Source organism: Centrocercus urophasianus, unplaced genomic scaffold (genome assembly GCF_019232065.1).
Source record: "Centrocercus urophasianus isolate 14NV4802_14NV808 unplaced genomic scaffold, USGS_Curo_1.0 seq_17, whole genome shotgun sequence".
Taxonomy (NCBI): domain Eukaryota; kingdom Metazoa; phylum Chordata; class Aves; order Galliformes; family Phasianidae; genus Centrocercus; species Centrocercus urophasianus.
Window position 1 is genome coordinate 18,992,330 of NW_024884722.1, and position 20,884 is coordinate 19,013,213.

Sequence of the window (20,884 nt, forward strand, 5' to 3'; positions counted from 1 at the left end):
CATCCAGCATTCACCCCTGGAGCTAAGTAGGTTGCAGTAAGTGAAGGCTAAGTAGGAAATGAGAGCAGAGGAAAATGTGGCTGAAAACCTAGAGAGTATTATCAGAGATGGAGGTTGGTTGTGCTGTCACAGCAGCTCTGTATCTAGCTCTTGCTGTGCTAGAAGTCAGACATACCCCACAAAACCAACAAAAATTAACTGCATAGATCCACTGGGAGATGTGTGGTACTGCGTTGGCACAGGAGCAGAAGGCAGCTCTCCAAGCTCACTGCACCCAGCTGCCAGGGCAGGACACCGCTCCATGGCTGGGAGCAATAGGACACGAAAATCATTAAACACATTGGCCTCAAATGGAAAGTTCACTTTACCTCTAAGTGCTATTAACAGATTTCTGGTAGGAAGCAAAACAACAGCACTGAGGCTGTCTCAAAGGGATTTGCTTTGACATGGAACAGTAGAGGGAAACCCAATTCCTGCCTCGCTGCCGAATTTACAGGGTGAGCACTACCAAAGCTGGTGAGAACACACATGCTGGGCTGGACCCTGGGTGCACAGGCAGAGGTTGCTTGCCTTGGGTACAGGCTTACTTACACAATGCCAGATCCACACTTGTCACACATGGGCAGCTTCTGGGCATTCCCAATCGATGAGGCCACCTTTGTGGTGGGAGCCTTGACGCTCCTAAATCCAGATGGTTTGCTGGGATCTCCTGGGGGTGGAAGGAGAGTGCTTCAGAGCATGTGAGATGCGTGACTCCAGGCTTCTCCCAAGCAGATGCTCTGCTAGGGAGGGGTGATGTCCTTCAACACCAGCTTTGAGGCAAAAATTCATGCATGGGAAGGAGGAAGGGACTTAGGGTGTGCAGGGAGGAGTGTGAGAAGGGACACAGCTGATCCTGGCTCTGGAAACCCAGGGCCTGAGACAGTGGGCCCTAAGATGAGATACTGCCCTTTCTCATCTTAAAAGCCCATCAGATATTGGCTAACACATCTCGCATGCACAGAGATTCGAAGCAAAAGCAAAGTCTCAGCCTCAGAAGCATCAGAGCCTGCTTGCCGTGTTCTGAGCACACACTCAAGCCGATGGCTAGATTTGGGTTCAGAAAGAGGAAGTGGGTGTCCCAGCAGTCAGTAAGGCCTTCAAAGCCTTTTCCTCTCCGCTGTCTGGTGTAGAGTGTTGTGATCCCCTCACAGCTCCTTGGTTAACTCCTCGTTGCAGGGATATGGAGCATGTGGCACACTCCAGGGTTGAAAATACCTCCCAATTGCAGGACTTTCAAAGGAGACATCTGGATGCCTACAAAAGTAGCAGATCCTAGATGCTGGATAGGAGGCAAGCCTTTAAATATCTGCAGTCAAAAGGAAGCCTCTAACAAAATGATACCATTGATACAACTAGCATTATCTATGTGACTTTCACCTGTACCAGGCAAGAGCGGAAGAAGGGATTCAGATTCCCACGATGTCACAAAAGGACAGAGGAAGCTGTTGAGCAGACATGTCAGCCTCCCCCAGTGAAGTGGCGCAAAACCCTTCTGACTATTGCCAAGCCAAAGTACACCCACTGATCCTTTTGGAGTGGAAGAAGAATCCTGGAGAGGCTCACCCCAGTGAACAGCAAGGTCTGAGACATTTCACAACCCAGGGCAGCACCACTGGCAGAGAATCAAGGGAAAAAGCTGGGGCACTGCCCACCCCACCTCACTGTCACCCAGCCTAAGTGCCACCGCACTGCCTTAACAGCCACAAACAGTGCACCCCAGGTTGAGCTTACAGCTGTTTCTCCTACACAGCAGCATTTGGCTCAGGGGCTTGCACTAGCTCAGAGCTGAGCGTGAGGTGCCCTAATGGGGACAGAAGCCCGTGGACCCTTCAATCACACCAGGAGGCACCTGGCTGCTACCCCCATCGCTGGCAGTGATCCTTGCTGAGAAGGAAGAAGCAACCACATTTTCAGGTTCTACCCTATCCCCCTGCTTGCTCCTTCTGCTTTGAACAGCACTTTGTCCACATCAGTAACACTGATGGCACATTTTTCAATCTCTAAAGGAATTGGCTTAACAAAATGCCCTAGGAAACATAACTTGTTCCACTCTCTGAAACACCCTAAGCCTCAGCATGCAGGCTCAAGTCTAAACAGAGAGCAGCCACGATGCTTCCCCACACCAGCAGCCACACACAGACCCCATCCTTTCAGCTGGTGTGGATCAGCATAGTCCATGCCTCTGGCAACGCCGCAAGGACTGGTCCTGGCTGGGAGATGACAGCTCTCTGCTGCTGCTCACAAGCCAATGCCTGAAGACAAGCTCAGAGGAGCATCCCACAGAAGGTGTCACTTATTGCCAAGGATGCTATCTCAGCCAGGAACAGTAGTGTGTGAGCCAGGGCACCATCTCCTCTGGGGCTGCATAACCGTGCTCTGTATGGGTGATTACAGCTCACAGCAGAGCAATACCCAAGCCTATCCTGGCCTGTGATCAAGCAGGCAAACCTCATGCCAGGGAATCCCAGTAATGCTGCAAATCTTCAAAGACTGATAAACTAGAGAGGCTTTTGCTTATCTTCTTCAGCACTACTAAGCACAAAGGGGGACCATGGATGCGTGAGAAGTCCTGGCTCCTCCAGTCCCTTCCACGCAGGAGTTGAACCCTGGGAGGGAGGTAAGCTGCAAACACTCATTATTAAGATCCTTTCAGATAGAAATTTTAACAGTAAAGACTCAAAAATCCTATTTTCTCTTTTCCTATTGTTTCCTTACTTCCTTCATTTTACTGTTCCCTTACAGATCACTTAGGTCTAACAGCATTTGGCTGAGCTGTTTTCCTTTCTGATATCTCAGCACCATGCTTTTGTTGGATGAAATTGAATACTCCACTGCAAGCCAATAACACAACAGATGAAGTCTCAACTGGTTTAAGAGGGGGAAAAAAAAAAACCTCATTCCTGGAATTCTTTCCCTAATTATTTGTTTATTTTACTCTATTTAAAGGGAGAAGGGAGTATGATTTGGCTCCCACCTAAGTTAATCAGAGTTTTTATCTAGAAGCCTATAGCCTTGAACTACATGCTGTCCAGATGTCAGATTAAGAGTGCCAAGCAGCACAAGATTTTCACAGGTCTAAAACTGCAAACTGATTGCTGTAACCTTGCTTCCAAATTTTTTATATTCAGTTGCAGAAGATCCTTTTTTCTCCTGTCAAAGGATGGCACCCAGAAACATTAAGATTCACTAAAGAATACTATCTTGTATTACCTGTTGTCATAAATCTAAGATGGTCCTTAAATTGGTGAATATTTTCCAATAGGGGCAAAACTTGGGACAGTCTGGAAGACTTTTGCAACTTCTAGAATTCCTTAAGAACTAAATGCAGTAGGGTGTTATTTCTTGAGCATTCAGTCAATGAATGAGTAACAATATGTGCCCATAGACATCAAAACTAGCTGCAGAGAAGAAATTTAAGAGTAACGTCAGTGAAAGGGACCACAGTTTTTGTGGAAGTCACCTGTACATACTACTTTGAAGAAACAACAGCTAAGGAAGGAGAAGAAAGTTTGAGACATTACTCTGAGCCACCATACACAGCCCAAGGAATGGCTGAAATAAAGGGTGCACCCAGGCTGGGTGCTCAGGAGGGCTTACCTTTCTCCTCTGACTCCAAAATCTCCTGCAGCACTAGGAAGGAAGCAGACTGCCTGGGTGGCTCATGCGATTCTTGGTTCTCCTGGAGCATCTTGTAAACCTCAGAGTCTCTGTCTATGGCAATGCTGCCTGAGGGATGGCTGTGCTGATCTAAACTGAGGAAGGAAGAGAAAACACACTTGTTCAATGGCTAAACACTACAGCCAGTCCCTCTAGCAAAACCATCGCAATGCATCACGTGACTGAGAGACGAACGTGCAAACAAAAGGCAGAACAGGATGCCATGAGACACAGAGGTGCCGGATGTGCTCGCAGAAGACAGCTGCAGCCCCCAGGACTGAGGTGCTGGGCCACCCATGCACTCTGCTGTCATCAGGTTCTCACCACCCCTGGCCAGCCCCAGCGCATTCCCTCTGCTTCCCAATTGCTGCTTACTCCAGAAACTGTCTTACTGTCCAGGAACCAGGAAATAACACTTGCTGGGACAGGAGTCCCCCATAGTAGCTCTGCCACCACTGTGCAGTCCCCACACACCTAAACCACCTGAGACTGCTACCTTACACTGCTGTGACTCTCAAATTCAATAAATTTTATTTCTTAGAAGAATATGCATCTTTGCAAGCACGATATGAAGTGGTAGTGAAAGCCACCTTCACTCAGTAACAGCTGCAGGATCCAGATAAAGGATCCTCTGTTTGGAAATAGTTGGAAATAGTGTTTCAAGTGGGCATTATGTCCACTCCCAAATCGAGAACTTTGCTAATTCTCACTGGAGCAGGAAGCACACTAGACTTGCAAGCATCTGAATCCTGGAAGCCTAAATCCCACTTACTGAAGATTTTCACCCTGAATAAAACAAGATCCCTTCAATTACACAGACAATGTTCTAGATTATCCCAAATGAATCCATGCTCCACATTACATTCACCTTATATAAACTGATGTACTCCCTTCACTGTCCACCTCCAAAATCATTGGAGAGGAAGGCAGTCCTTGGAGTGTGCACACAAACAATGTCTCACAAACATGCATTCAAAAGCAAAGGCTCTATCATCTGAACGAGCAGGAGAGTCAAACAAAGCCATTGCATTTCAACCATGCATTTTGATGGTATGCAAAACATACAGATCAGCTCTTCCAGAGATGTACCAGATAGATATGCTTGCATATACAAAATTTCAGAAAAAATATATAAAAAAAACCCCAATTGCTCAAATTTATATTCTGAAGAGTGAGATACCTCCAATTGTCAGAGCAGGGAATAACTACAGTACTCACACAAGAACAAAACAGAACCCAACAAACAGCACATGCATCTTTTGAAGGGCCAAGGACACAGCGCTGTAATGCCTGCAGTAACAGGTCTCCACACCAGCAGATTTATGCTATCTGCTGTCACAAAGGCACTTCATCTGCTGCAAACACCACCAAATGGTGCCCTTGCCCAAAACAGCTTTGTAACACACAGCTCCAGCACCCCTCTCTACTGGTACCTCCAACCCCAACAATTATGACTAGATTTCAATGCTTCTAGTGCAGGAAACTTACAATACTGATGGAATAACACTGCTTTAAAACAGAGCTTTAAAACTGGCAAGATGATGGTATTAAGAAGACATAAAGGCTGTCTCGCACAGCATCTTCAGAAAAGCAGTCTTTTCATTACTAATGTGACATTATTACAAGTGAACACATTTTGTCAAGCTTATAAAAGTCTTAAAGCTGGGCTACAGGGAGATCTTGTACTCGCTTTTGTTGTCTCCTTTGTTAGCAGCATCAGCCACCCAGCAAAGCTGCCCAGCCAATGTGCCTGCTCCTGGGGAACACAGGATCACCTACAGCCCAACTGGTGACTCATAGCAAGTAACTGCTCTGAGCAATAATACAGCTGTGAATCCATTGCATCCTGCCATCACTTGGCAGCTGTCACACAGCAAAGCCTGCCCATGGGAGCCTGTGGACCAGGACACCAACCTGCTTGTTTCTAAGCGTGTGGTGCTTAGCCAAGGAGGGGACCATAAGGGCTAAGGAACCATGAGATCCATGGGGCCAGCTCCTAAGCACCTCTGAAGAGCTCTACCTCAGTTGGAGGTGTTCTCTGCACACCTGCCACCCACCTGGGCTACTCCAAACTCATAAGTTTTGCCAGACAAAGAGGGAAACACGCAGGACCTGTTTCACCTGGAAATTAAGCTCCTCACACACATCCATGGCCCAGCCAGGCAAACTAAACCACAGCTGACCACATACAGACACATGTAGCAGCACCCAGCTGCAAACAACAGTCATTTTGGTTTGGGAGAAAAAAAAAAAAGCAGCTGTTGGGATAAACACCCTCCCACAGAAAATCCATCCATCGCAAGTGGATCCTCCAGGAATATCCCTTAACTCCTCGCTGTATGCAGTACCAGACACACGGGCAGGCTGAAACGATGTTTTGGTGCTTGACACAAACACAATGCAGAGAAAGCTCCTGTGAAGTCATGCACTGCCCTTGGGAAGGTGAAATGTAAGTGCTCCCTCATGACCAACCAGCACTGGGAGCCACAGACAGAGACAAGGCACTTGTGGACACTGAGACGCAGATGAGAGGATGCTCTGTGCTGGCTATGGAAGTGGCAGGCAGGTTACCTGGGGAAATCAGGGCTGATGGAGGAGATCTGCCCCTGCAGGGAATCCATGATGTTGCTCTGCGAATAGAGCTGCAGGGGAGAATTGAACTGCACATGCAGCACCTTCAGTCCTGGCACCTCCACCTCCACAGGGCTTTTAGGGCAGGCCTGGGCCACGTGCTTCAGCTGCTCCGGCCCCACACGAACCTGGCTGGACAGGGCACCAGGGCTGTGCCTGCCCCGTGCCTCCACACTGGGTGACTGCAGCGGGTTATAGACAGAGGCAAAAGGAGCCTGCTGCGCACCCATCGGCGAGCGGCGGCTGTAGGCACACACCCATGTGCAATGAGCAGCACGGGTTGTGTTTGTTTGGGACGTGTTTGTATTTTATGTGGTGGAATTGAAGGAAAGATGCAGAGGAGGAAGAAAGGAAAGAATTCAGAAGTTAATGGAGAGCTAAACCAATACTCCAAGTGAAATAAACAGAATACTGCCTGTTGCTTCTGCCGGAGGGACACACCACTGCATGCATCACTTTACATTAAAGGCTTTCAGCTGATGCTTTAGCTCCAGCCTCCTTGCTCCAGGTGTGTCCACACACTAAGCAAACCACAGCCACTCCACTCACAACAGCAATGAAGACATGGCAGCAGGACTGAGCATTCAGCCACGGCCCTGCTGTCCACCCTCACTGCTGCCCCTCCCAATTTGGTCTGGGCACCCTGCTGAGCAGCCACTGCACCTCCAATTCCAAAAGAGCCATGTTCAGTGGCATGGCTTCTCCCTGTCCTTCTTGCCTCCTTCGCAAGACCGAACTCTGCAATACTATTTATTTGCCTCATTTACAAATTGCATCAAACAGCCCAGACTTCCAGGGAGCGCTCTCTCCTGGAGGGGACTTCAGACTACACCAGATGGAATTTGACTGCCAAATGGTCCCAACATGTTAACATAAAGCCAGATTTCTTTTCTCCCTGCCATCCCTAACTCAGTCACTGAATGTGGGGTGAGAAGCAAACACCCAGCACCTTGCCCACCAGCTGCAACACATGCAGCTTTCAGAAAGCTCCTGTTTTATGGCTTCCAATTAAAAAAAAAAAAAAAAAGAACAAAAAACCTTGGACTTTCAGGAACAAAAAGTTCCCATGGTGAAGTTATGGTTGTTACTCAAGTAGAACCACAAAGCTTTCAAGATTGAGATTATTTTAAGTCTCATTCATAAAATTATTCACACCACTACGAAAAGTTTTATCTAGATATTAAAGCTCGTGAGAAAAACTGAGTCGGATAATAAAAATAGGAAGGTCAAAGCCTGTCTGTGAGCACCAGGCCAGTTGGGAGCCAGGATGGATGTTCTTCCTGCTCTAGCTGCACCCTTCCTGCCCAGCACAGTCACAATGAGATACCCGCTGTACAAAGAGCTCACAGTGAGCTGTCAGGCACCTGTTCAGACCAGCAGGCTTGCACGTCATGCTGAATGCACATGGAAACTGCGTCGGTCTCTGCTAAACAAAGAAACACAAGGGCGTTAATTTCATCTCTGCATCATGCAAGACGTTCCCCTCTCCCAGGAGATCTGTCCCTGGGTGCTGCATCCACTCTTGCCAGTCTGCTCCGTCCCCTGTCCTGAAAGAGAGCTGTTACATTTCCCCAGCTGGGCAGAGCTCAGAGGCATGGGCGATACTTACAGCTTGCTGGGCTCAGGGGGCCCAGGCGATGTCTTTGACTCCACAGCATTGTTGAAGGTCTGGAGATTTTCTGAGGAGTAGAGGCCCGCCGGGCTGTTGTACTGAGCAGTGATCACCTTGGGGGCAGAAGCCGTGGCAGCAGTGAAGGGGACCGCGCTCCGGTTGTGTGCGCTTCCTATGTGCCTTATTTCCTGCATGCAAAGGAGCAAAGGCACAAGTCAGAGGTGCTCAGGCGTGCAGGGGGATGTGGCAGGCAGCCCAGAGCATGCAGCTGCTGCAAGAGTCACGCTGAAATGTGGTGGCACCTGGGAGCTCACTGCCCCAAAGAAGATGAGTGTCCTCAACATGTTGGTAGAGCCCGTCTCCATCCTGGATGGCCAACATGGCCTCTTCAGGCTGGCACTCAGGAGGTCATGCAGGTAATGCACCAGGAATGCAAGATCTCCGAAACACAGTGACAGTACGAGATCAGCTGCTGCACACCTGGAAGCTCTGCAAAGCTATGGTGAGGCACAGGACCCACCTTTTCATGTAAGACTACAGATTTTAAGTATTCCCTGCAAATCCTGAAAGTAGGGTTAATTTCAATGGAAAGTGAAGATTGATGGGCAGACAGAAGAGCACTCTTCAACAGCAGCTGAAAGGCTGATTTTCCCAAGACAAGGGCACACCAAAAAGAAGGAATCTGACATAACTATAAATGTACTAGACTACATCTGCTTCTTCAGCAAAGATTGGTCTCACAGCATTCTTTCATGAACAACTTAGAACTATCTGAACAAAAAACACTGCCCCAGAAGAGGTGGGAAGATGACAGTTGTTAACACAAAGGACTGCCCACAGGCAGCGGTGGCTAAATGCCTCGACAAGATCAGAGACCTCCTTAACATCAGAAGAATCACCCAGACATTCTAGGCTTGCTGCAAATTGGAGCTTCCAGAGGCGTTAGTGGATAACTTAGGAGAAAATTCCAGACAAATGTGATGTAAAAAAAAAAAAAAAAAAAAAAAAAAAAAAACCAACCACAATTCTGAATCACATGCAGTTCTAACAAAAATGGGGAAATTGGTAGCCCCATCTTCAGCTCAGCAGGCTGGGAACCACAGCCCTAGGGCAAAGCTAACAGCACCCAAGGCTTGCTCCTCCTGGAGAAAGTGCTTAGCAATAGCAAGGAGGGAAAACAATGAGGCCTCAACAGAGAAGGCAGAAGAAAGTCCACAGAGGTGACTGAAATATTCAGTGCTGAAAGATGGCACTAAAATGTGCATTTTGAGAAGTCTGGGCCAGAGGCTGGGAACGGCTTCATTACAGGGCTTGCGCCCACTGGCACAGGATCAAACAGGGCCCTTCTCAAATATGCTGGGCCCACACTTCGTTGTCATAATTGGCACCACCAGTTTGCTTCCCACTCCATACACATGCTGACTTCTACACCAAGGAAGTGAGCTTTCACTGTCCTTTCAGTGTCTCATGGCTCTCGTTCGATAGAGCTATAGTTACAGAATAAACACTCATTAGAAACAAGCATGACTAAATTCCCCTGCAGAGCTTTCTTAAAATTGCTTTTATGCCTCAAGATTTCCTTACGCAGCTGGCTAATGTCCCTGAACTGACAAATGGGAGTCACCTTGTTCAATGGCACACACAAGGCACACACAGGAACCCTTGTAGAAGAGGAGAACAGGTCCAAACACACTCATGAGATACGAGTCATGTGCAATCAGTGGGGTAGCTCAAGAAGTTCAGGTGTGGGATGATGGGATTGCTCTCCCACAGCTTTCTGGCCAACACAAATGGAAATCAGCCATGAAACTTTCCCACACACCAAAGGAAGACAGACCCTGGAGTAATTAGCTAATCTCCTTTGTTACAATATCATTCAAAGTACTCATAAAAATAGTCTTTCCCATGGCAGAAACTGTGGATATTAGCAAAAAATAATAATTACTTCAGCCTGTAAATCACACCATGGGGAAAAGTATCAGTGCTCTTTTTATCAGCATTAAATGCATATGTTAGAACACCATTCTGAGGCAGCAAGTGGGAGAGAGTATATGCAGACATACATATAAGTAGTCAGTTTAATGAAAGACAGAGGCAGAAGTTTTATGCTAAAGGAATACTCTTAGCTTACTCTTACCTATACTCTTAGGTCACATAGGCTCAAAGATTAAATCATGTCAATCTCTATTGTGCAAACACTTCAGTATTAACCAAGAATTAGAGAAGAGGAAGTAATTTAGTTTTTTGTTTGTTTGTTTTTAATTTCTAGCTTCCTAAGGAAGGTTTCCTTAGGAAAGTCAAGCAGTTTCTTAAGACATCTCAATTACATGCTCTACACGCATGTGGACACGTTCACATCCCGACCAAGGACTTCGAATCTGTCAACCAAGCTCCAATCAGTCTGACAGCATGACAGAAGCCTGAAGGACCATTAAGCATCCACAAACATTGAGAAAACAGGGACCTGGATGGAGGAAAAAGATGGAAATCACATTAGTGCCTGGACTCAACAGCAAATTGTGCTCAGGCACTGAAGCCACGTTGGAAGTTTCTGACTACTTGCCACCAGGTAAGTTTTCTGCTGTTTAATAACGTTCAAGTCTAAGCTTCCAGAAGCACCAGGACATCTGTAGCAGTGCTCACAAAGCTAAAATCCATGAGAGACTGTAAGGGAGTTTATAACAGACCAAATAGAGCATAGAGAATCCTGAAGAGGATGTCTGAAGATTAGGTCAGAAAAATCCCATCTCAAGAAGAACACGGAAGATCTGTAACCTGAAAGTCAGACAATATAGCAAAAGCAATAAAATTATAAAGAGCATTTGGATAACCCGAATTCTCCATCACTTTGTCACACCATGCTGCTTTTTCTGCTCAAGCAGTGGAAGGAATTTGTGAAGAACAAGTACTTTCACGCAGCAAAACCAAGATCAAAAGATAACCTGTTTTCCCTGTTAAATGCATTTACCTAGGGATTTGCCAGACCTGCCCACCAGGCTCTGGGTTGGGCAGTTGCTTTGTGAAAGCCCCAGCTCCAGGAATTGTGCGTTTATGTCAGTCTGTGATTTAGCACTGGAAAAATATCAGAAATGAGGCAGTCCCACACCTGGTCACCATCAAGCAAAAAACGTATCACAGTGCTGCAGCCTCTTCCAGGCAGGGAGCAGCCACAGCACTAGCTGTGGTACAGGGAAAACATCCCCGCACCAGAGCAGGAAGCGGCTCAGCGTTTCCGACCACGCCAGCATGACGGGGAATTCTCTGGGAGAACAATGGCCCCTTCTTCCTGCTCACATCAGGCCATGCTTGGGGATGCCAGGTCTGTGAAATCGCCATGGCTGTGCCATCCCCTGCAGCATGGCTGGCTGCCTACCCCACAGCTGATTTGCAAGCAAAGTCCACCTCAGGTACAGCCCGAGGCTCCACATTATGGAATCCAGGGAGCTCAAGGAACTCCTACTTGATGCTGCAAATTTAAGCTATCAGCACCCAGGCACTGCACATGCAGGGAGATGTTCTCCAGCACCCCCGCAGCCCTGCAGGCCCCAGAGCCAGCCTCACAACCCAGCCAAACCGCATTCTACCAGCCTGCAGAGATGGAGGCTTGGATGCTGGAGCACACGCCTCAAGAGCCACGCCAAGAGGAAACACGATTAAAATTTTCTTGGCACAAATGTTTACTCAGCTCAAAGAAAACGGGCCCCTGACCAAACCTCAGCAAAGGAGAGCGCCATGCATGCAGAGGAGAGCACAAACCCACAGCCAGCGTGCCTGGCCCCATCCCCATCCATGTGAGGCCACATGCGAAGTGAAGGCCATGCTCGTGCCTAGGAGCACCAGTACCTCTGCAGAGCCTGTCCTCACAGCCAGCTCCAGCTGAGGGAATGCTTCACCAGCTGCAGGCACAAGGAGCGGCGCCTTCACTTTCACCTCTCCCTCTGTTATTGTTTGGGGTTTTTCAGCTATGGAAAAATCTTTTGCAATGCTTTGAAATCTGATTAGAAATTAGAAAGGGTTTGGGGCTTTGTTATTGTAGGGGGGTAAAACAACACGGCTGGCTTCCCACATCCTCTCCCTCCAAGTCCTTAAAGCATTCCACATCCATGCAGTAACGCCTTTTAACCAAAACCAGCAGGTCACCATATATTGTTATTTTATATACCTATTGCTTCATGCATTGCCCACGCACGCTTGGCCTTATCAAAGACCAGGCCTACCACACACCCAGTTTCTATAGCCCTGGCCTTCCTGGTATCCAAGGAGATAAAGTACACAAGATGGAAACAATGACATCACCCAGCGAGGACGAGGATGGGGATAAGGCAAGCACTCTCACAAGGAGCCTTGGGAGGACAGAAGCAGCTGTCTGCTCTTGCCATCCCACAAGTACCATGATTCACCTCCAGAACTCCCTCGCTCCCTCATCTGCAAGTCTGGACCTTGTTTCTTTTTCTATTTTTTTTTCTTTTTTTCCTTTTTCCTCTTGTAAAGAGCATTCTTGAGTTTGAAAGCCCTTATCTTCTATGGTTGAGAAAGATGTGATGTCAAAGTGAGGGCTTTCAGCTTTTCTTGGAGACAGTCCTGGCACTGACCACCCTCAAAGCCAGTCTCTCCCAGTCACTTCCTACATGATCTCACTAAGCACAGAGACCTTGGCCCACTGACCTCACTGTCACACAAACACAGGAAAAAGCCAAACCTTCTCCCAGAAAGCCTGGATTTAGCAAGGCAAGGCACAGACACAGAGATAACAAGATTTTAAGTTCGTTTTACTGACAAACAACACAACAGCACAGCACACATGGCTCTGGAGCTTACTGCCTGGCCCAGGCTACCAGAGAGCATGGTAGTTTGAAATCATCCTGTCCTCTGGTCATACCACAAGCATCAATATTAGCTCAGTTACCAAAATAAGTTGTTCTCTTGCTTGCGATCCCTTTTCCTAAAAAAGTTAAGCAGAAGGGACAGGCGGACGTGTTATTTTAATCTTTCCCACTGCAGTGCGGAAAAGCTCTTGATGGGAAAATGACATTGAGTGAATGCCCTCATGATCCGGGTGAGAAGTGCAAGTGAAATAATTGAGTAAATATACGAAGAAGTCTCCGTCATTTCCTTCCCATCACGTTGCCATGGTCACACCCAAAACAAAGCCAGCACAGCAGCAGAGCCATCACCACCGATAGGCTGCTACACCTTTTGATAAAATGCGATTTTGTCATCACTCTTGCCTTGGCTTGAATGAATTTAAGAGGATAAAGATAAGAATAATGAAATAATAGGGCCGTGGCTTTCTCATTTGAAAAGACTAGCACAGACAATGAAGTCAGTCTTGGTATTTAGGACTTTGGGGAATGCATGGGAGGTTGTGGAATGCCTTTTTTTTTTCTCCCCTCCAAAGGCACTCAAAAGCATCTTGAGCTTGCATTCCAAGGGAAAATACTCACACAGACAGATGCAGCATTACACCAAGTGTCAGCCTCCAAAAAGACTACAGACATAAACAAAAAGCTTATTGCAAATGGTAAAAAGAGTACAAGCAGTGATCTTAGTGTCTAATTAGCCACTTATGACATAAACCAAAAACTATTTTGCAAGATCACTCTCAAAGATTTAACTGTAGAAATGAAATGGGAACAGGCAGAGAAGGTGGCCAGATGCTGAGAAGTTTCAATACAGATAGTGAAGTTGGGGATCAATGTCAAATAGTACCTCATTTTAAGAAAGGGAGAAATTATTTGAATAATTGCTCTCCAATCTCTACTGCAAAGGCTTTAAAGCATTTCTTTTGAGTCTGAATTAACTCTATTCACGTATATTATGGTATTGCTGCATTCAAAAGGCTGTGATCAAATACAGTGAGAAACATCTTCAGAGAACAGTGAATCTGGCCCTAATGAACTACTTGGACTCAGCATGCCTTATTTTCTTTGGTAAGGGACTTAAGTGCTCTGCGTAAGCCTGCAGCCAAGGGCAGCACATGTACTGCTTTCACTGGTAAAGCAGTTAGATAAACCTAAACAATTCAGACAGCACTGCCTTCAGAGAGTCAGCTCTGCTTATGGCTTCTACCAGTGCTGTCTGAAAACGAGCTCAGCATCTTTGCAAGAAAATTCCTACCAGTTTGCCACACTGGTACATGCACAGCATCTTCTGCATGCTGCTGCTGGCTCTGGTGATACTGTAAATACACAGCCCCAGATAAACTTGCTGAGTTCTCACTGCAGATCTGGCAGAAGTCAACATGCTACGCTGACATCATACTGCAAGCAGACAGCCCTCACCACAGATCTCTACTAGCTGCAGTCAGCTACTGAAAAAGGAAATGGGTATTTAAAAAGGATTAAAATATAAAGAAAAGAACACAGCTCAAAACCTGATGGTGTTCATGACACTAGCCTTTGGCACTGTGAAACAGAAAGGGTAAACAGGAGCGTGTGGTTTGGAGACATGAGCCACACATCTCACACTGCCAAATTTCCCCGCTCCAGCCCATGGCCAGACTAACCCATGTAAAGAAAAGCCCTGTGCTCAGAACACCAGCAAGCACCATCAATTGCTAAGCCACTGAAAACGATTTAATTGGCTCCATTTTAAAAACAGAAAGAAGAAAGGCAAGACTTCTGTGGGAGCTTGAATGTCACTCCTTACACCAGGAAAAAACTCTTCTGGAGCCAGTCACAGGAGCATGTAGCCCAGTGTTGGCTTCTAGTGCTAAATTAAAACAAGAGTTACTGACCAGAAATAGGGTTTGTAACAGGAATCTTGCTGTAGTCATTTTTTTGTTTGCTTGTTTTTTTGTTTGTTTGTTTTTTTTTTTTTTGACAAATTCTCCTGCTGAAGTCAGTTAAGGATTGGTATCATAAATCTCAAACTTTGAGATGGCAGCATCAGAGTACTTGCAGAGGGGCCAGAGCTAGAACCAGGAACAGGGCTAAGATTAGGCTATTAGGTGCACTCCACAGCCCTGATGAATCCCACCTGGTCTCTGTGATGCCCTTTTATCTGAACTTCAGGAAGGAAAGCAGAGACTTCCATTGCCTCACCCATTACTCATGTCCCTTCTAGTGCCGCACTGCAGTAGGGACCCGTGCATGACTGCAGAAGATGCTTTTTCCTCACTCATTTCTGCTGGCACACTGAAATTAATGGAAAGCTTATCAGATTGGTTACATAAGGTTTAGTTTTTGAGCTACAACTCATATCTCTGTCCAGACACAGATACCAGAAGATTACTACAGCTGGTACTTCCTGATTTTCTTTTGCCAGCATTGACCTAAGGATCACCTAGGAGAAGCAGGGCTGCAGGTATGTATATATTTAAAGCCAGTGAAGTCTCTCACTTCAGTTTCAACTGGACAAGGTGAATTTTATGCTTCAGCTCACACATTAGGTACAGATGTTGTGGCTGGACCAGCTCTCTCTTTACCATGCAGTGCTGCCAGCTTGCACTTCAGAAGCACAAATTTAACCTGCATGTTGGAGTTCACAGCCTTTCAACACTCATTGCAGAAGAAACCCCACAACTGACTATTAAAAATAAAATGTTTCAGTGAGAATTACTGAGCAGTGAAATCATGCCATAAAACAACTGCACAGACAGACTGTCCAGCCACCACTAGGTTTTACAAAGCACCACAAAGTCTATTTTGTTCTGAGATGCAGTGCTAGGAAGGAACAAAGTTATCTTTGTGAGAGCATAAGATGAGGTTTATTTCAAAGACCGTGCATTATCCACCTTTCCAGAAACACGCTTTTTAGATACCAGCCCCCTGAAGCCTTGCAGGGGAGTCTCAGAGCTGATTCTGCACTTCTCATTTCCCCAGTCCCAAGGTTTGCAGCAGAACACCTCCAGGGCAGAAGACACAGAGCAGATCCCAGCTCAGTGGTGTCATAGGCAGTGTCACTGCATGGCTCCAGCCTAAGTCCAAATGGCTTCACATTATGCTTTGGCTAAGCTATGAAATACTTGGAGAACACAGCACCATGCTCTGAGCCAAGCAACACACGGCAACTTGGCATAAAAGGGAGCATGGATTGATCCCAAATTGAGTCTAGGCAGGGCATTGCTGCACACACTACTTCAGGTTCAGGCCCTTCCCATCCCAAAAAGTCATATCAGCACTTATTTAATTGCCAAGTCAAGCTATTTTTCTCTCCTCTCATTTTGCTAGACAGATTCATACGGGAGATGTACTAGGACAAAAATCCACTATCCTGGTGAAAACCCAGAAAACCCCTTCAATTTTAGCATAGCTGTAGATTTGCGCAGAACAGTCCTCTGAACCTAGCCTAGCCAACATCCTTGCACAGCTCACTGATATTGCTACGTTTACTCGATAGAAGCAGCAGACTGATAAGGGAAGGCTACCAACAAGTTATAAGATCAACCTCCTCGACAAAACTTGCAAGATCTGCCACACAGATAAAAATACAAAAGGCTGATATGTTTCTCTTCTGCTTTCTCCACAGCTAGACTGCTAATAACAGTCTGTTGGGAAGAGGGGAAAAAACAACTGCATAACAAAAAGAAAAAAAAGAGAAAAAGAAGACACTAAATCATTTTCCTTCCTTAAGATCTTTCTTATCTATGAAAATCATCAGGCTTAGCAAGAGTAGCGATGATTTAATCAAGCCACGCTTCCACAGTGCCTTCATGTGCACTTTATGACAGGTTTGAGCAAGTTTTCCAACCAGCTCTCCATGGCAGCAGGCATCTGAGCACGAGGAAGAATGACCATCTCTGAAGGCAAACATGGGGCACACACACTACCCAGTGTGACAGAGTGACACATGCTCAGCATCTTCGGGTACCAGGCCAGAAACCACTCCAAAGTCAGACAGGAGTAAGTGGGCACAAGCATGCAGATAGTCTGTTCCTTACCTGGGGCTGGGAGGCTAGATTCATCTTGTAAGGATGTGCCTTTCCCTCTTCATTTACAAGCGGTGACCAGACTTTTGACTCTGTTCTGCAAAACATGAATTCCCAACAGTTAATCTACTTCCATTGCTGCACATCACTGTTGCTATTAGAGGACTTGTTTTCAGCTCATGAGCTTCATCTCCACCAAACTTCTGTATAGTTTGAGTATGGTTAAAGTAGGAATCCACACAACTCATCCTTTGGGACTCCACTGATGACACAAGAGATGTGGGCTCCAACCCAGGCAATATATTTAGGAGTCACCCAACAGCAGAAGTTGGAAACGACCCTGAGATGCATACCCTTTAACTGAGACAATTCAAATTTACTGTTTTCCAGCTCCTATGAGTCGCATGGAAATGAAATGAGTCGTGTCTGTATTAAATATACATAGAACACTGTGTTCTTGAACTTGGGCTGCTGGAAATATTTCTCGCTTTGGGTCTCCAGAATTTTCTTATTCATACAGTAGAATCCATGTAGAACAGAGGCTTTTGGGAATCACAAAAAAAAAAAGAAATGGGTCAAAGTCAGCAATGGGACTAAAAACTGAGATGACAGTGTGTCCAAGAGAAAGTCTGCATAACCTTTGCTAGTCTGACCCAATTGCAGCAGCCTGAAACACAAATCTGTGACCAAAACCAGCTGCTTCTACCAAGAATCATTCTGGAGTTTTGTTGTGCCCCAAAGAACAACAGAAAAAGTAGTGAGGGAGAAACAGGAATTAAACTTAGATTTGCTTGAGATTCTTTGTGGGAAACACATGCCATCTAAGATTCTCACATGTACAGAGAGCAGTTAGCTTTAAGGAGGGACCAAACACTGCTGCTTCTGCCAAAATTTGTAATAGTAGGGAATAAAGTGGCGGCAGTATCACTGAATGAAAACCATCATTCAGTGTTAAATATTACACAATGCAACAACTAGACAGCTGATAAACTCTTTGGATGAGTTTTGAAATCCATGTCCTGTTTTGACAGGAGATCCTGAAACTCTCTAAATTCTGCAATTGCAGGCAGATGTTCTTCCCAGATATCTGTGGGGTCAGGGCCAGCTACAGTTTAAGTTCTTAGTTAGCAAAACAAGATTGTTTCCACTGAGAATTAACTGGATAGCTGGAAAGAGACTTTAAACAGAAAAGGCTTATAAAGCTGACAAGGGTAGAGAAACAGGATATAGAGCTACCCACAATAAAAATTTAATCTGGTCTACTCTATTATTCCAAAGGCCCACCAGTTTCAGTACATTTTTAAACAAAAACAATGAAAAAACCCTACCTGTGCTGTGCAGACACTTACTGCATAAATAATACTTACACCCAGATAGCAGCTCAGTGGGAGGAAATGACAGGCAACCCACTCAACTCTGGGAAGAGAAGAGTTTCTATAGGGAATTCATTCACCTGCTACTTCATCTACTGTGCTCTGGACTTCACACAAAAGAAATCCTGCCTGAAGCCTGCTTTCTGAAGTACATCCTTTTGCAAGAAAGTATATAGGCATAGGTCACAGACAGCATCCTCTGCTGAGTCAGGTACAGCAGATCTTTGGCTTGGGGTTATTTCATTCTGTGGCAGCAGCTGCAGTGCCAAGAGCCAACAGCCTGCCCATCTGACCCCTGGCATATGATGCACTAGGGCACACACAGACTGAAGAGCACAAATATAACAGCTGCATGGGATCAGCTCTACAACAGTCTGATAATCATCTTGCCCCAACAGCTGTTGTTACTGTGGATGTGCAACGTACCCCAGGTGAGTGTAAAACAATTATTCCCTCCTCGCTTCTGGTCTAGTGTTTTAGGAGTGCCTGAGGAACCAGTGATTTTTACCCACATCACAGCCATGGAGCATAACAAAGTCACAGCCACCTCTAGGGTGGCTGCATTTTGCACATGAAAATCATATTTACACAGAGGGGAACAGCCCACTGACCAGCACAAAGCCTTCCTCTTTGGAAGATCACGTATGACCTCTGGAAAACATGGGGGCACAGCAGAGCTCATGGAAACAAACACCTGCCAGCCAGGCTATAAGCAAGTAGACATTGGCTGGAGATAAAAGAGCAGTTCAGAAAGCACTAAACACTTCAGTGGATTTCTAGCATGAGGCATCCCTGGTGCCAATTCTCACTGGCCCTGATTGAAGCACTTTCCAAGTAGTATTTTCTTTTGCAGCAGTTTAATAATGCCAAATTTCAGAATCAGCAGAAGGCCTTTCACAATCTGCAGATTTAAGCTTGGAACAAGCCAACGTATGTACACAAAGCAGAAACCTCTTCCCAGGGCCCCAAGGGGTTACCTCCACCCTACTGCCCCTGGCTTGGTACATGAGGTGGCACAGCACATTGGTCTCCAGTGTCTGGGAGATACCTATGGCCAGCTACTGTAGCCAACATGTTTCTGTACAGATTTTGCTCCCTTTTTTGACAGCGATGCAAAAAATGCCAGTTTGTTGCCAGCCTGCTGCCATTCCAATCTGTCACTGCTTATAAATGGAAGCAGCAAGGTCACTCCAGGCTTTACTTCCAATCCAGTTTAGATGCTATCCAAACAGAAAGGTTAAACAGCCCGCACAGTTGTCCCTCTAAGGCCAGGAGAACAAAGCTTCCCTTGTCTTCACAACAGCTGCCACAGAGCCCTTCACTTGCTCTCACAACGGCCCATTTATGGCCCCAGCGAAGCTGAAGATGAGACAGCTTTGCTTGGGATGCATTGCTAGTGGGTCCAGCACAGCACATGTCCCATTGCATCCCACCACTGCCACAGAAGCTGCAATCTGTGGGTAATCAGTAGGACTGCAGCAACACCTGCTCTCAGTAAAGGGTCCATGCCACCAGCACTTGCTCTGAATTGAGAGAGAGAGAGAGAGAAATAGCATCAAAACGTTCACGTCTGTCCAACTGCTGGCCCAGGACTTATCTTCTAGAAGGCTGGGAAGTAGGGATACGAGGCACAGGTCAGCTGGATTGGTTAGACTGATCACATCTTCACCATATCTGCATATGTTCATATCACTTATGGGAAGCAGGGAACAGGCAGCTAGCTCAAATTCAAATTTAAGTTAGAATATATTTTCTCCTATATACTCCAGCAAAGGGAGTGACACACAGTACAGAAAGAGAGGACAGAAACATGACTGTCAGACAAACACAGGAACACCTGCCAGGAAAACTAATAGCAGGCATGCAAATATACAAACTTCATCACATTTGTAGTTTACATTTCCATGCCGTTTCCTTGCCACTGGAGAGAGGGCAACTAAGACTAGGCCAGCGAATGAGCCGTGCATTTGCTTTTCCATCCAGGCAGAAACCAAGACCCGAGATAAGAACAGATACTAGCTTGGATGCAGAGGTCTGGTAGGAAGGATAAGAAGGAAACTGCATGCAAGTCAAGGCAAGAATCTGGAGAAGTATTTGTGAAATTCATCATTTTTCATGAAGCTTGGCTTGAATACAGTATAATATAAGCAATCACAAGAGGCTAGATTTTGTTATCAATGCTCTGTGTGCAGAGCTAGGCCACAGCTTCAAGGGAAAATTCAGTGCTGGAAAATGAGGATCTAATTCTGTTGCCAAGAATTGCGTAAATAAGTTCAGTAAAAAAGGCACATTTACATTCTTATTTCAAACACTGAGAGAGGCAAGTCTAATTTACCAGAGTAGCAATTGAACTCCTAAAAGCAGAGAAGTTTCTTCTAAGGTAGAAGGTTCGTGAGGTGAAAAATGAGAAAAGACCTAAACAAGTCCTCTCTCAGAAGCTCCCAGGGTTTTAGATAAGTGGCAAAGGATAAGGCACACCTACTGTTTTCTGAACTAGTCACCTACAGAGTTCGCAGCTTCTGCCTTGCCAAAGAGGGTGTAACAGTATAGCAAACACCAGGTTTGACTTGCCAAAATGCCTTTGAAAGCACTTATCACTGGTAAAAAGTGCTGAGAGAGCTGGGGAGCACGAAGGCAGCCAGGAGAGCCTTGAGCTGCTGGAGATGGCCGCTCCACATCTCCTTATATAGCTGTGCACAG

The 20,884-nt window shown here is 46.1% G+C and overlaps 1 protein-coding gene across 2 annotated transcripts in view; it reads right to left on the minus strand.

The window, feature by feature from the left end:
• PDLIM1 (PDZ and LIM domain 1) overlaps positions 1-20,884 on the minus strand; it is a 36,223-nt gene that overhangs the window by 1,410 nt on the left and 13,929 nt on the right. Inside the window, exons 1-5 of one of the 2 annotated variants that reach the window (XM_042818744.1) lie at positions 8,245-8,880; positions 7,695-7,756; positions 6,271-6,573; positions 3,640-3,794; positions 592-709 (exon numbers count right to left, since the gene is read on the minus strand). In XM_042818744.1, the coding sequence (XP_042674678.1) occupies positions 592-709; positions 3,640-3,794; positions 6,271-6,573; positions 7,695-7,756; positions 8,245-8,307 (701 nt within the window). In that variant the 5' untranslated portion in view covers positions 8,308-8,880. Of the gene's footprint in view, positions 1-591; positions 710-3,639; positions 3,795-6,270; positions 6,574-7,694; positions 7,757-7,939; positions 8,131-8,244; positions 8,881-16,823; positions 16,909-20,884 lie in introns of those variants that run through there. The other variant, XM_042818743.1, reaches the window with a different exon arrangement.